The sequence below is a fragment of the Erythrolamprus reginae genome, chromosome 2, assembly GCF_031021105.1.
Source record: "Erythrolamprus reginae isolate rEryReg1 chromosome 2, rEryReg1.hap1, whole genome shotgun sequence".
In the NCBI taxonomy this organism is placed as follows: domain Eukaryota; kingdom Metazoa; phylum Chordata; class Lepidosauria; order Squamata; family Dipsadidae; genus Erythrolamprus; species Erythrolamprus reginae.
The window spans coordinates 97,381,176-97,397,647 of record NC_091951.1 but is presented as its reverse complement, the minus strand read 5'-3'; the positions used below and the strand labels follow the sequence as shown (position 1 = coordinate 97,397,647).

Here is a 16,472-nt window from a genome sequence, read left to right as displayed (position 1 = left end):
TGAAAAGAGACTCCGACTCTGCCATCAGCCTCCCTGACCGAGTTCCCCCCTGTCGGTTGATGTGGGAACGCGTGGCTACGTTGTCGGTCATAATTAATACGTGCTGATCCTTCACCAGGTGAGCAAAGCTGTGGAGGGCCAGTGACACTGCCTTCAGCTCCAAGAAGTTTATGTTGACGTTGTAAAGGTCCTGCTGCGACCACAGGCCCTGGGCTATTTGTGAGGAAAGATGTGCTCCCCACCCCCGCAGACTCGCATCGGTCGTCACCGTGAGGAATTCCTTGTCCAGAAAGGAGGAACCGCTGCTCAAGGCTGGAGACACCCACCACCGGAGAGATCTGCGAACCCTGGCATTGAGGAAAACCTTCCTGCGAGAATGGCTCGATTTCTGCTTCTGAAAGGGGAGAAGGAACCACTGTAATGGTCGAAGGTGGAACCTTGCCCACGGCAGTATGCCAATGCATGACACTAGCGTCCCTAGGAGCTGGGACAGGAATAGCAGACTTGGGTACTGCTGGAGGCGCAGCTCTCTCACCAACCTCCTGATTGTAGATTGCCTGTCCCGTGACAGAAAGACCTCGCCCAGTTCGGAATCTATCGTCGTCCCCAAATGGGCCAGGCGAGTCGTGGGCGTCAGGTGGCTTTTGTCCCAGTTTATGGAAAAACCATGGTCTTCCAGGGTCTGTATGGTTAAGTGTAGGTCCTTTAGTGCCCGATCCGGTGTTCTGGACAAAATCACGATGTCGTCCAAATACGCCATGAGGCGTACCGACTGACATCTGAGGTGCACCGTAAGGACATCCAGCAACTTTGTAAATGCTCTCGGGGCTGATGATAGGCCAAAGGGCATCGCCCTGTACTGGAAATGTGCTCCGGCAATGCAGAATCTGAGAAATTGTCTGTGAGGAGGAAATATTGGGACATGGAGATATGCCTCCTTCAGGTCTATGGAGGACATGAGGTCTCTGTGGCGGATGGCTGCCAGTATTGATCTGAGAGAGTGCATCTTGAACCTCCTGTATTTTACATAGAGGTTCAAGCGCCTCAGGTTCAGAATCAGCCGCACTCCCCCCGACGACTTGGGAATGAGAAAGATCGCCGAGTAGAAGCCCCTGCCTTGCTGTGTCAAGGGAACCTCCTCTATAGCTCCAATGTCCAGTAAGTGCTCGACTTCTTTGAATAGGAGTCTTCTTCTCTCCCCATCTGATGGAACTCGACACGGGAGAAACCTGTGAGGTGGAGGGCAGAAGAATTCTATTCTCAGGCCCTGGCCAACTGTAGATACCGCCCAAGGGTCTGAGGACGTCGCCGCCCATGCTGCATGGAAGGACATCAGTCTTCCGCCCAGACAGCCTCTGAGCTCGGAGTCACTTCGACTTCTTGAAGCCTCTGCTTCCTCCTCTAAAGGGGCGGCGGCCTTGATAAGATCTATTCCTGTCCGCTTGGAAAGACCTATCCGCCCGAAAGGACCCCTGGCCAAATGAGCTCTGAAAATACGGCCTCGACGCCTGGGTGCCCATCGAGGAGGGCTCAGACCGAAAGGACTGCCTTCTCTGATAGGGAGTGAATCTCCTATCCTGCTTCCTGTTTGCCCTAGGCATGACCTTTTTCTTGTCTTTATCCTCCACGAGGACGTCGTCCAGGACCTCCCCAAACAGTTTCTTGTCTTTGAATGGGGCAGATGCCAGGCTCCATTTGGACTTAACGTCCGCCTGCCAGCTCCGGAGCCAAATGAGCCGACGGGAGGCCACTGCACGGGAAGCAAATTTGGCGGCGTTGACCGTAGCGTCCGCCGAAAACTCCGTGGCCGCCAGGAGTTTGTTGAGGTCCTGGCGGAGTCTAGTATCTTCCGGATTAACCCTGGATTGCAGTTCTTGGATCCAGAGCATCGTGGCCCTATTGAAGAACGATGCCGCCGAAGCGGCTCGCAGAGCCCAGGCCGCCATCTGGTGAGTCCTGCGCACCACATTTTCCGCTCTCTTGTCCTCTGCTCTGAGACCCTCCTGAGATTCTGAGGGAACCAGGGCATTGGACACCAGGCTCGTCACCGGTTTATCCACCACTGGAAACTCCAGCAGGTCCTCCATCGCCTGGTCAAATGTATAGAATCTGCGATCCAGGTTAGATGGCCCCTGTGCGGCGGCTGGGTTCTCCCACGGGCGCTGGATAGTTTCTCTGAACAGGTGGGAAGACGGAATGTGGACCGTCTCCTGCTTGGGGAAGACAAATAGGCCCCCTGCCGGTTGGGCCGTCTCAGAAGCCGCTGCCTGGTCCCCCTCACCTGCTTGCTCGATGGTCATCTTGGCTTTATTCAAAAGAACCCTGAAAAGGGATGACTTAAAGAGTCCAGGAAAACTGGGTGGTTCAGGGGGCTGCTCATCACCAGAAAGTTCATCCTCAGCCCCACTGAAATCGTCTCTAGATGACCGCTCCTCATCCATTGAGCCTTCCATGGAGAGGGTGACAGGGGCAGTCCAGGGGTCTCTAGACCTCATTGGAGGGAGTCCCACTGGAGACTGCTGATGTTGTTGAGTCCCCACCGCCACACCCTGGGTATAAGCTGTGGCAATGAGGTCTTGCAAGGACTGAGGCATGCTCTGCCAGGCATCATTGGAGCTGCGCAGGCCTGCAGCTGTAGGTGTAAAAGTGGCTGCCTGGCCAGACTGGGGTGCTGGAAAGGCTGGATATGCAGACAGTCCTGCAGCACATTGTCTCTCAGCCCTGGGTGCTGGCAGCCTCACTCTCTCTGGAGACCAATCTCTCTCCGTGGCTGAGCCTACAACCCCTGGCAGGAACGTGGGGGAGGCCATCAAAGGACCGGGTTGACTGGCAGAAGGAACAGGGCCCATTACCTTCTGAGAAGCCTCCAATTGCTTCTCCAGGGCCCGGATGCGCTTTTCTGCTTCCCTCAGCGAGGCCCCCTGAGATACCTTGGCCTTCTGGGGCTTTTCCTTTGGAGTGCTAGGCCCTGCAGAGGGCTCCTCCACCAACTGGCCCGCCTGATCTGCCATATTGCCACGAAAACAAGGAGATTGCCTGAGACAGAAAGAAATCAAGGCCAAAACTCCTCAACTGCTCTGACCAGAAAATGGCAGAATGACAGGCAACTGCTCCACTGCGCCTGCGTGTAGCTAGGGCAGATTCCAGTTGTAACATTAGCGCGCCCAAACAGGCCGGCTAAGCCCCGCCTCGCTTTCAACTTTCCTTGAAGAAAATGGCCGCCGGCCGGTTGCCCTGGCAACCGCAAACACTTTGGGCGCGAAACCTCCGACATCGGCCTCCAACAAACATGGCCGTCGGAACTGACAGGCAAACGGCCAGAAGGCTCCCTGCTGTGCCACGGGCAGCGAAATCAGCCCGATTTCATAAGCGTTGTGAGCGGGGCGATCGGGGGGGCGGGGGTGTGGGGGGGGGGGCGCGGATGTCCTCCGAGGCCTGTTCTGCGCCCCCTCCCCTTGGTTTATTCGCCACGGGGGAGGGCGGACCCCCCCGCGGCGTCAACCGGCTCCTCTCCTCCGGAGTCTACCTCGGAGGTAGTTTCCCCGGGCGCTCACTCCTGAACCCACAAGCCAGGCCCTTGTGTGGGTTCACAGACAAGGAGGAGCTGCAGTCAACTGGATTAGACCCACTGGAGGTCTGAAACCAGAGCTGCCTGAGGAGAAACCCCCAGCTGCACCTAAGAGAAAAAGGGGAAAGAAAAAGACAGATTTAATAATAATCAATACATCAAAAAACATCAAATAACATTTAAAGCCTAAACCTCTCAAACCAATACTATTGGTAGAGCAAAAACTCAAAGTCCCTTTACTGCGACTGAGTTTTTAAGACTGGAGGGCTAAGGGGGCGGCACCTGCCTAATATTTAAATTAAACTCAGTCCCTACCAATCAGACTGAAGAATTACCCATCCTGGACTCTCCTTGCAAGTGCATTGGAGAATGGCAGAAAAACATATATCAAAACCCAAAGGGAACAATCTTTACTCATATGCAATGTTTTTATATTCTACTGATTTTACACCTCACTGAAATGATATATATCAAGGCCAAAATGACAGGTAGCTCGTTTTGGTTTGTTTTTTAAAAAAAGTTTAGGTTGTGAAATCATTTCAGCAGTATTATAAAACAGTGCTGAAGCTATTGGTTACAATGCAGATACTTCTTGATGTAGTTCATTATTAAAAGTTGTGATTATCCGTTTGCTAACGTTGCCTGCACAAGCTGCAAATTAAACATGGTATAAATAGAAAGACCTCTCACACACCCTGTAGGGACCAGCAAGTAGACTGTACTTATTGTGCCACAGCAACGCAAAGTGCTTTGCCCTGCACAGGGGAGATATTCAGAGGCGGTGCCGCATTACTCAGAATCATTACAATCATCCATCTCTTCCGTTCCCATCAAACAATCACCTCCTAAAAACCCTGGCAAACCTCTAAAAGCAGTTTCCATAGCAATGATGTGTCACTAATACAACAATAGTGTGCTTGCTGTGTTGAAAATCTATCATTTATGCCACCTTGGTAGCTGCAGGGCTCATGTTATAGAACACACTGCCAGCGGGAAAAGGGCTCAACATTTGTTTATTCACCCAGATCTTTTAATAGCTCCAAAATTTAATTTTTATAGCTTTTAAAATGATTTGCTTTTCAATTGCGAAAAAGCTAAATTTTATAATATTTCTGTAATCTCCCTGGAGCCCTTACACAGGGGGCCAGTTCACTGTCCCTCGGACTGTTGGAGGGCCGGACTATAAAAAAACCCTATGAACAGATTCCTATGCACACTGCACATACCTTATTTCTTTGTCTCACTCTCTTTCTTTCTCTCTCTCTCTTTCTCTCTCTCTTGCTTTCTTTCTGTCTCTTGCGCTCTCTGTCTCTTTCTCTCTCCCTCGCGATCTCTCTTCCTCCCTCCGTCCCTGTCTCTCTCTCTTTCTCCCCCTTCCTTCCTTCCTCTCCACTTCCCTTTCCCTCACTCTTTTTCCATTCTCTTTCCCTTTTCTTTCTTTCTCTCCACTTCTCTCTCTCTCTCTTTTTCCCCTTTCACCCTCCCTCTTCTCTCCCCGCTGAGGACTCCCCCAACAAGCCTCCACCCTCCGACCCTGGACTCCCATTCAATCCCCATTCAGAAAACGGGAGCTAGCAACTCGGAGGAGGAGGCGTTGGTGTGCGTGTATGTGTGTGTGTGGTGCCCTGCTTGGCTTTCAGCAAGCCTTATTTTACCTCGGGTGAGATGAGATTGAGGGGGACGTTCTCACTGCTTTTCCAGTGCGGCCTTGGAAAAGACCCACGGGCCAGATAAATGGCCTCAGTGGGCCGCATGTGGCCCGTGGGCCATAGTTTGGGGACCACTGCCTTAAGGGAATGGACAACGTTTGCTAAATAAATAAAAATATTATTTGAATTCCAGTTTGCAGTGGAGTCTCAACATGGTCCTTATTTCTTACTCCTTGTTTCTCCTTAGGGTGCTATGCAAAATGCCTAAGCCAGGACACTTTCTAACATACTTTTTTAGTGAGACACAATAGACTGTAAGCTGTTCCATTGCTGCTTGCCCTGCTCCCATTTCACGGATCATCTCCTCCACTTCGGAACGCTGACTGTGCAACAGTGTCTCAATTCTGGAAAGGAGATAGGTAGGTTAGGAATTTTCTGCCTTTGCTAGTCATAGTATAATATTAAAAAAAAGAAGAGAATAGCTCATTCTGTATTTCAGAATAGTAGAAGTTCCAACCCCTCCCTCCAGCCCAAAGCTTTCCTCAAACATCTAGAGATAGTAGTGTATTTTAGCCTTGCAATATGCAATTTGTACTGCTACTAGATTAGAAGTTATACAGAATGAACGACTAATAATGAGCTCAGTAATCTGGTCATTTCTAAGTACTTTAGGAACAATTTACAATTTACAACAAGATACTTCTCTTATCTCACAATACTTATTGATGGATGCTCTATGTCTACTTGCGGGACCGCCTTTTGCCACATGAGTACCAGCAACCGGTTAGGTCCCACAGATTCAGCCTTCTCTAATGTCGCTTTGCAGGGCCTAGGGGAAGAGCCTTCTCTGTAGGGGCCCCGGCCCTCTGGAATCAGCTTCCGTTGGAGATTCGTATTGCCCCCACCTTCCTTGCCTTTCTCACCTATGCCGCCAGGCTTGTGGCGATTAGATCTCAGCCCCCTGGCCGATGAATACTTGTATGATTGTTATTGAATGGATATGACTGATTTTTAACACAGTTGGGGGTTTTAAATTGTTTGTTTAATTTTAATTTAATTGGATTTAGCTATTGTAATTGTTGTTTTTATTTGTTGTAAGCCACCCTGAGTCCTCAAAGAGGGGCGTCATATAAATCCAATCAATCAATCAATCAATCAATTAGATTTTTTGTTCTTTGTTAGTAATCAGCTTATTGGATTGAAAAATATGAACAATAGATTTCATTCATTTCAGTATATATTTATTATATACTGTACATCCAGAAAAAATGAAGGCCCATCAGAACCTTGGGAGTATTCGAGTTCTGTTCATTTTATTAAACTGGACCATTTTCAATTATATTTATGAATGAAAATAGAACGAGGGACTGGGAATATAGGTAATACTTGACCTATGCTACAATTTAACCCAAACTTTCTGCTGCTAAGTGAATTTTGCTCCATTTTAAAACCTTTCTCGGTATACTTTTTAAGTGAATCACTGCAAGAGTTAAGTCAGTAACCCGGATGTTAAGTAAATCTGGCTTCCCCATTGACTTTGCTTGTCAAAAGGTTGCAAAAGTTGATCCCATAAACCTAGGATACTGCAAACATCGTAAAAATATGAATCGATTGCCAAGCATCTGAATTTTGATCATGGGCATGCTGCAATGGTTGTAAGGGTGAAAAATGGTCCTGCCACTTTTTTCAGTGTCATATAATTTGAAGGTCACTAAATGAACTGTTATAACTCAAAGATTACCTGAACGTACATGGCCCTTGAAAAGAAATGTTTAATTTAGAATTACATTTTCTTGCTGGACTAAGATAAGAGTTTGTCCAGCTAATCTAGTAATAATTCAGAATGGCAATGGTGGCATTAGCAATGAAAACTTAGTTAAAAATACACCTTTCATTAAAATCACTCAAATTTTTTGGATCCAGAAAAGTCAAATATTCTTATCATGTCTTCTGATATTAATTCAGTATTCAAAAGAGAATAATTTCTTTTGTAAATGAAATTGGGATAACGTATTTTCTATAATATTGTCTATAATGCAGGTGTCAAACTGGATGTGTCATATTGCCATCACATTACGTAGTGCAATGGTTTGTTCCCCTTCATGGAGCTGGGGTGGGCATGGCCTGTGCGTGATGCTTTGAGTGCAGTTTGACATTCCTGGCCTATGACATAAAACTTCTCTAACCTCTCCATAGATTTCACCTTCCTTCGCAATTTTTTAGTTTCTTCTTTTGCACTCTTTGTTTCTTCTTGTTCCTGTTCTAAATATCTCATTTGTTTCTGGAAAATAAAGAAAAGAAATATTAATGTATGGAAAACAGCTTCATAAGAGCAACACAGACTTAACAACAATCTATTTCAAATGCTTTAGTTCACAATCCACATTTTGCATCCCTGGAAATCAAAGTTTTTTGTTCTACACACTGAGTAACTGGAAAAGTCAAAGAAAACCCAAAAGAAGGTAATACATGCCCCATTGATTATAGAAAAACCTTTGATCATGTCAAGCTATGGAATGGGCTTAGAAAAAACGAGAATCCCAGAGCTTTTCATTGTCCTTACATGAAATCAATATAGGTCAGGAAACCACAGAATGGGCAGAACATTGTAAAACAGATTGGCTTTAGGTTGGCAAAGGAAAAAGAAGGGAGAACCAGCTCCTGAGCCTAGTGAAAGGATGAATTGACCTTCGGAATGAATGATGGGTCCAATTGAAGGACCATTGGTTCCAGTGGAACACACAAAGATCGACCCTTGACAGCTCTGAAATTTGCAAGGCAGATGTAATAGCGAGCAGAAAGGAGACCTTGAATGACAAAGGTTGGAGGGAGGCTTCTCTGAGTGGCTTGTAGGGCGGACCCCTCAGGGACTTCAGAACTCTGGGCAGGTCCCAAGCTGGATACCGGTGTACCATCAGTGGTCGCAGGTTAGAGGTGCCTTTGAGAAAATGATGCACCGTTGGAAATTGGGAGAGGGAGTTGACATGTCCACAATATAAAACAGAGGAGAGAGCCGCCACCTGCCTACAAAGAGTATTCGGGGAAAGATCCATGATCAACCCCTGCTGCAAAAATTTGAGAACCTTGGGGAGCGGTACCCTCAAGGGGGAGAGGTCTTCTGATGAACACCAAGTACAAAAAGCCCTCCACTTCACGGAGTAAATCTGCTCAGTGGATGGCCTGCAGAACGCCTGGATGGTAAAAATTACGTCCTGATCATAGTTCTGCTGAGTCAAGGTGGTCAGTTGGTACCAGCTGGGATTTGGGTGGACCAATGACCCCTGGATTGAGTAAGGCCTCTGCCGGGGGCAGTCTCCAAGGTGTAGCCACTGAAAGCGTCTTGAGGTACGCAAACCAAGGCTGCCTCGGCCAGAATGGGGCGAGTAGAATATCTTCCACTTGTTCCTCCAGAAGCTTCTGTATGAGCTGTGGAATTATGGGCAAGGGGTGAAAGTCATAAAGAAGATCTGGTGGCCAATGGCTCCGAAGGGCATCCACCCCCTTCTGCTCCCTGGGACCGAAACCACGGAAGGTGGGCATCCTCCAGGGTTGCAAAGAGGTCCACCACCGGTAGGCCGAGCTGCTTGTAATGGCACAGAAGACCGAAAGGTGTAGGCGCCACTCGGCATGGTCTACTATGGAGTGACTGAGCCGCTCCGCCTGCATGTTGGCAACCCTGGAGATATAGTCTGCTAACAAGGACAGAAGATGACATTCTGCCCACAGACCCAGTTTCTGACAGGTAGCAGTAAGGTACTTAATATGACCTGGCCTGTCTATACAGTGTGAAGGACTGCATGCTGACAAGTTTCTTGGATTGCTGAAGGGCCAACTGCAAGCTTAAAGGTCTAGCTGCGCTGAGCTACAGGCCTTCTCCCCCAGAGCAGTGGATGCTGGTAATTAACAGCGGCTGTAGATGATTGCTGTGGGACCTTGTGCCAAAACAAGCTGCAATGGCGAGAGAGAGCCAATAGCTACTTAACCAAGAGACCCTGCACCAGAATAATCTCAAATGGCAAGTGGGAGCTGATGCCTGATTTAAGTAGCTCTCCACAACTCAATGGCATGCAGCTGGAGATGGTCGTGGTGCTGTTAGAATGGAGCTGAAGCCCCTTTAGATCCATGCACTAGAGAAAGATGGGGGGGGGCAGATAACGCACCCTCCATGACAGACCGAGGCAAAGCCCTATTGGTCGATGCCACCACACACTGTCATAACCCACTGAGGCAGTGGTTCTCAACCTGGGGGCCGGGACCCTTTGGGGGTCGAACAACCATTTAACAGGGGTCGCCTAAGACCATGGGAAAAGACAAATTTCCCATGGTGTTAGGAACTAAAGCTTCTATTCTGGTGCCTTGGAACATATTTTTACAATCCAACCAATCAGGTGTTTACAGTGAGAGTGTCCCTCTGATCTTTCTGCCAATCAGCTTAAAGCTCTCTTGAGAGAATTGGCACTAGACCTATGGTTCGGGGTCACCACAACATGAGGAACTGTATTAAGGGGTCGCGGCATTAGAAAGGTTGAGAACCACTGCACCGAGGCATTTGGAAGAAATCGCCAAAATAGTAGCGTTTGAGCTTGTTGGTAAGCTCATGATGTGAAGGTTTGCTGAAGAGATTCTAGAAATCCACTGATGGGATGGAAGTCTGTTTTGCTACGTTTTGTCCTGTTGAGGACTGAGTCAAAACTGGGTCCTAGCAGGGCGGATCATGGCAAAATAGACAGATTCAGTCTTCATAGCTGACGGGATGAAGGATGACCCATCCTGACTGCTGGCTCCACCCACAATGGAAAATGTATCATGTAACAAAATGATAGGAGAGCATCAAAGAGAAGCTCATCAAAGAGAAGCTGTGACACTATATTATTTTTTTGATGTTCATTTTTCACATAAATTGACCATTATTGAAAGCTTGATTTAAAATGCCTTTTAAAATAATTTTACAGAGGAAGAAATATGGAAAGAAGTGACTTCCCCTTTCATTAGGACAAGTACAATCATTTTCTGTAACTATACACTTAAAATTTTACATTTCTTTATACAGTACTCTATTTTGTCATTTATTCTAGATACAATGGAAAAAAACCACCCTTCTTTCCGTATCTTATCTAACATCTTTCAAATCTAATAATTCAAAGTTAATAAAGAAAAATCCCATTTGTTGTTACCAGAAGAAATATATTATACACCCTATTCTTTAATTCCTTCAAATGATGTCACACAAATTGATTTCTTATCAGTTTTTCTTCACCTGTTCTCAATTTTAATACCATAGCTCATCACTTTCTCTAAAAATACAACAAAAACTCTACATATCTTACCCTTTAAAACCTCATGATTCTGTCCTAATCAAGAAAAAATATTAAAAGCTGCTAGGAAAAAAAAAGAGAGAATCATATATATTTTAACCAACTTTTCTAGATAAGAATCGGCTGTTCAAGACATAATATATAATTATATATCTAATATCTAATATAATATATAATTATAATTTATAATTATAATATAATTAACTCAGTTCTACCCAATAATATACAGTATTGGGTAGGTAGAACTGAATTAATTATATTAGTCTGGCCCTCTAAAACCATCCCAATTTCTCATGCGGTCCTATGGCAAAATTAATTGCCCACCCCTGCCCTTAAGTAAAGTCTCCAAAGCCGATTTCTTTTCTTTCTGTCTTGTTCTTTTCTTAGGATTTTTTTCCTAATATATCTCTTTTGTGAATCCAAAGGAAGAAAACTGTCCATTAAAATGCAGTTTCCACGTACAGGAATAAGCTACACAGGTTCAATGCAGTGGTCATTAAAAGAGTTTGCATTGCTGTCTTAACAGGAAAAGAAAAGCTCAAAGTAATTGTTTTTTTTTACAGTTTTGGATTGTTTGAGACAGATTTCAAAAGCTTTTTGAAACTAAATAGGAAAAATAGACAATTTGATTTAATTTCAGAGAAAAACATCCTCAAATCTCAGAAACACTAGAGTAATTGGTTAGTTAATGAACCAAGCTAAAAAAAATTCTAACCAGCTTCATTTATAGTTCCATGTTGCAATTATGGGATTAAAAGTTAAATAAAAGGATGTACAGGAAATCTGAAAAGCCATTTTAAGCTAAACACATTGGGTATATTGCAAGAATATTTTGAATTAAACAACAGGTTCAGTTCTGCAAATATATGTGTAATTAAAGAGGGGGGGGGGGGTCTTCACTGCAATAGCAATTGTTCAGGAGACTTACAATATTAAAAAACAGTATACTTATGAATATATGTATGCTCCAGTACAACTTTAAACAAGAATCAGTCGAATCTTTTAAAGAGCATTCACAGAAAAAGCTAATGGCAGGAATAAGAATTTATAACTAATTTACATCAGTTGCAGATAACAATTATGAAATAAAAATCTCTCACCTAAGTGTCTCCAACTATTGAACAATCAAATTATGTTCTCAGTTAAGACTCTCCTTTTCAAAAATCGTGATGTTGGCTCTATAGTTCTACTGCTTATCTCACTGCCAACTTGGCTTCCCATCAATGGAAATCTATTCAAAGAGTTCTCTGCTAGAAGGTGTAAAGAGCCATTTTCTTCTTTTCCCATTGTTCTTCATTTCTGCACAACCCTTCTAAACAACTTTTCACTGGGTATAAGGGGAAGGAAAAACAAGACCTCTCCAGTGGGAAGCCTATACTAATGTCCCTTGTGAGGATATGAGGACTTTTCACTTGCTGAAGATCACTATTGCTTCTAATTTCCTTATCAGGGATTTAGTATGGAGAGCAGTTTACTTAATTAAGCATTTTGTTTTTTCTTTTCTTATGGACTGGAGGCTATAACCAACATTTATTCAACTGAACAAAAAGCCAGTCCTTACAAGTCTAAACAAACTTTTAATACTAGACATTAGCTTTATGAAATATATTTCCAAGCAATGACAAAAGACATTTATCTCAAACACCTCCCGAGTCCCGATCAGTTTAATGTTACATTCAGGATTGAGTAATACGTAGACATGGGAACTTTGTGGCTGTTATTGGATGTTATTGCAATATAATCCTTTCATTTTAATTATTGATGCTTATAAGTCTGATTGGATTGAAATCCAATTATATGTATTGGACCAATTGCTCTCTACCTTTGTGCAATACAGTGGTACCTCGAGATACGAGTTTAATTCGTTCCGGACCTGGGCTCTTAAGTCGAGCAGCTCTTATCTCGAACGACTTTTCCCCATAGGAATTAATGTAAATAATTTTAATTGGTTCCAGCCCTCAAAAAACTCACAAAGTTAGTCTAAATTATGCAGAAAGACATGTTTTTAATGAAGAAATGTACATGTACATATAAATGAATAATGAAGTTTCTTTCACTTAACTTGTAAACTTTCTTAAACTTTTAAATTTACATATGTTCAACTTCTCTGCCACCCAATCCTGTAGGACAGAGGTCCCCAACCCTTTTTGCACCAGGGACCGGCTTTAAGCGATCAAGAGAGGAATGGGTGAATGAATGGACGGAGGGTGGGAAGGAAGGAAGGAAAGAGGGAAGGGACAGGAACAGAGGAAGGAAGCAAGGAAACTTATGAAAGGGGAGAGTAAGAGAGGAATGAGTGAAGGGAGGGAGGGAGGGAAGAAGGTGGGAAGGAGAAAGAAAAGAAGAAATAGAGGAATGGAAGGTAAAAGAGAGAAAGAAAAAGAGCAAGAAAGAAAGAAAGAAAGCAAGAAAGAAAGAAAGAAAGAAAGAAAGGGGGAAGGGACAGGAACAGAGGAAGGAAGCAAGGAAACTTATGAAAGGGGAGAGTAAGAGAGGAATGAGTGAAGGGAGGGAGGGAAGAAGGTGGGAAGGAGAAAGAAAAGAAGAAATAGAGGAAGGGAAGGTAAAAGAGAGAAAGAAAAAGAGCAAGAAAGAAAGCAAGAAAGAAAGAAAGAAAGAAAGGGGGAAGGGACAGGAACAGAGGAAGGAAGCAAGGAAACTTATGAAAGGGGAGAGTAAGAGAGGAATGAGTGAAGGGAGGGAGGGAGGGAAGAAGGTGGGAAGGAGAAAGAAAAGAAGAAATAGACGGGAAGGTAAAAGAGAGAAAGAAAAAGAGCAAGAAAGAAAGCTGCAAGCACCCCCCCGAGCCCCCCAGGCCGGCTGCAACCTTTTAAAACACGCGCGCCGCTTCACAGCTGTCTCCTGAAGCCGAACGCGGAAGTTAGCGTTTGGCTTCAGGAGACAGCTCCTTGGCGCTTGTATCTCAAATTTGGGCTTGTAAGTAGAACAAAAATATCTCTCCCCTCCCAGCTCTTATCTCGAGTTGCTCTTAAGTAGAGCAGCTCTTATGTCGGGGTTCCACTGTATTTGAACAATTTTAGTAAACTATGGAACGTGGCTGAAGCAAGTAGCTTTCTCCCATTCATTTAAGGTTATCTCAATAGCCAGTTCTTTTTATCCCTGCAAGATTAGTCCAAGATAAACAATGAGCAGACCACACCTTAACTTTCAATTTTAGAGATGACAATCATAATGTAAACTCAATAACTTTCAACATACCTTGAGTGCAGAACACAGCATTTCCGTGTCAGAAACAGCTTTCTGGAGTGATTCTACAGTGGCATTACGTAGATCCAGTGTCTCTCTCAATGAATTTATAATACATTGACAATCTCGTTTTTCTTTCTCTGAAGCAAAAAATTATAATGGAAGTAAAGGCCCACTTGAATTTATATATATTTTATTTTTGGTAAAGAAATAATTCTTAGCACACATAGCAGAGATCTAGAATTGAGTGTGAAAGGAAAGGAATTTAGCCAAAGGCAGTACATGCAACAAAGTACAATATAACAAAGTTGGAAGGGACCTTGGAGGTCTTCTAGTCCAACCCCTTCTCAAGCAGGAGTCTCTATACTATTTCAAACAAAGGGCTGTCCCTTCACTTCTTAAAAACCTCCAGTGGTGGAGCATCCACAACTTCTGGAGTCAAGTCATTCCATTGATTAATTGCATTCACTGAGGAAATTTCTCTTTGATTCTAGGTAGGATCTGTCTTTGCTAAGCTTCTATCTGTTAGTTCTTGCCTTGCCCTCAAGTGCTTTGGAGAATAGGTTAATCCCCAACTCTCCCAGTCCTTGTCTTCCTTAGAGTAGATATTCTCAGTTCCTGCAAGTGATTATTGTAGGGCTTAGCCTCCAGCCCACCAATCCTCCTTGTTGTTCTTCTCTGCTCTCTTCCTAGTGTCTCAGAATCTTTTTTTGTATCATGTTGATCAAAACTGCTCTACTAACTCAGTCACTTTGTCAAAGAATGTAAAAAACTCACTATCTTTATCTGGCACTCCAAACGCTGTGGGCATATCTATTTTTTGGAACACTCCTCCAGGAATCACTTCCTTTGTTTTTGCATTGTGCATGTGCAAATACACAAGGAGAGACAATTGTAAAGAAAGAGGGTAGAAAAAGGATGGGTGGCATACTGTGGATGAGATTTTCCATATCCATTTCTGTTTTGACATCATCCACTATCTCATTCATTCAGGGCCAATTACAATCTTCTACAATCCTAAAGGACTTTTCTTGTAGATTTAACAATTTCCCATTCTGTTCTAAATGAGCAGAGATTTACTGTATATAAACCTATATAAGCACATAGACTAGTGCACCATGTAACTGAAAGGAAGGTAAAGCAACCTGCTCATCATCTACTTCTTGACAAGCACATACATAATTTTACACAAATGCTTACAAACCAAAAACAAGTACTCACTTTGAATAGCGTTCATATTCACTTCCCTCACTGAGTCAATCAGCAAAATTCAAAACATTCATTGAAATTGTCCATCACTTACAGAGTCAGCCAGCAAAAAAAAAACCTATTTCAACCATGAAGTTTTCCTTATACCTGGATTTATATTGCATCTCATGGTGCTTTCCTTTGGCACCCATATGGTTTCAGAATCCGAGAGGACAAGGGAGGTGGCAGAAAGCACAGATCTGAAAAATGGCAGGGAGGTGCTGCAAGTAATTGGCTGCCTTCCTTCTCATCCTTTCAGTCTGAATTACAGAACAAAACTCTGCTGGCCAAAACCCGACTCATCTAAAGCAAACAAATCACTTTGAAGATACAATGTAATTTTTCTAGTAGGCAAACAATAAAGCATCATCTGCTGGGCATCCCAGCAAAGCATTAGCACTTTGCTGGGCAACCCTGATCAAATGCAAAACCAGAACTTATATACCAGTGATGGCGAACCTTTTTATTTATTATTTTTATTTATTTATTTATTTATTTATTTATTTATTTATTTATTCGATTTTTATGCCGCCCTTCTCCTTAGACTCAGGGCGGTTTACATCATGTTAGCAATAGCACTTGTTAACACAGCCAGCATATTGCCCCCACAATCCGGCTCCTCATTTTGGCAACAAGTGGTGAAACTGGAATGTGTGTGAATGTACGTGTGACAAGAGCACTGGAAACCCAAAGACCAGCTGGCTGGCGATCCATGCCTTTTTTTGGAGGCCTGTTTTGGGGCCATTTTCAGGCCGTTTTTGAGCTGTTTTCAGGCCATTTGGGGGGCATTTCTGGGGTTTTCTTCAGGCCATTTCCTAGGCTGTTTTTCAGGCTGTTTGGGGGTTGACAGCCACCTGAAAAATGCCCTGAAAACACTCCAAAGGCACCCCCAAAGCTGAAAATCCCTCAAACGCAAGCCTGAAAGTGGCTTAAAAATGGCCCGAAAATGGCCTGAAAAAACGCTCAGAAAACTAGCTGGCAATGCCACACATACCCAGAGACAGGGCTCAGTATGCCACCCCTGGCACACATGCCATAGGTTCGGCATCATAGTTATATACTCTTGGCCTATTGGATTGCAAAGGCAAGGCCACCAAAAAGGCAGACACAGTGGAAATTACTCTAAAGCATGACCTCTGAGTGTTTTTGCATAATCTTTCTGGGTGACCTTATTATGCATGTCTTCCTACTAGTTCAGCATGCCAGCAATACTATGTCTGAGATATAGTCAATGAATGCAAATAATTTCATTTATTGGGCTATAGGCTCCTACTGATTCTTCTTCCTTTCACTGCGCAGGATCAACTAGTGAACACAGTGTATGAAGGTGGGGCGGAGGGAGATATCCATTTTACCATCACGGTACATATACGGGAAAGAAAATCATCCAGTAAGAATGAATGTTTCCGAAACAATGACTCTTCCCGGCTGCTCTTATAAAACTTGCTCATTTAATGTATTCTGATATTTTAAGACTTTTGTCTT

At 44.0% G+C, this 16,472-nt stretch overlaps 1 protein-coding gene across 3 annotated transcripts in view; it reads right to left on the bottom strand.

Moving 5' to 3' along the window:
- Window positions 1-16,472, bottom strand: part of TRAIP (TRAF interacting protein) — a 57,061-nt gene that overhangs the window by 17,181 nt on the left and 23,408 nt on the right. For all 3 annotated transcript variants that reach the window (XM_070738860.1, XM_070738861.1, XM_070738863.1), the window contains exons 6-8: window positions 13,752-13,879; window positions 7,404-7,498; window positions 5,508-5,621 (exon numbers count right to left, since the gene is read on the bottom strand). In XM_070738860.1, coding sequence (XP_070594961.1) covers window positions 5,508-5,621; window positions 7,404-7,498; window positions 13,752-13,879 — 337 coding nt within the window. The remainder of the gene's footprint in view (window positions 1-5,507; window positions 5,622-7,403; window positions 7,499-13,751; window positions 13,880-16,472) is intronic.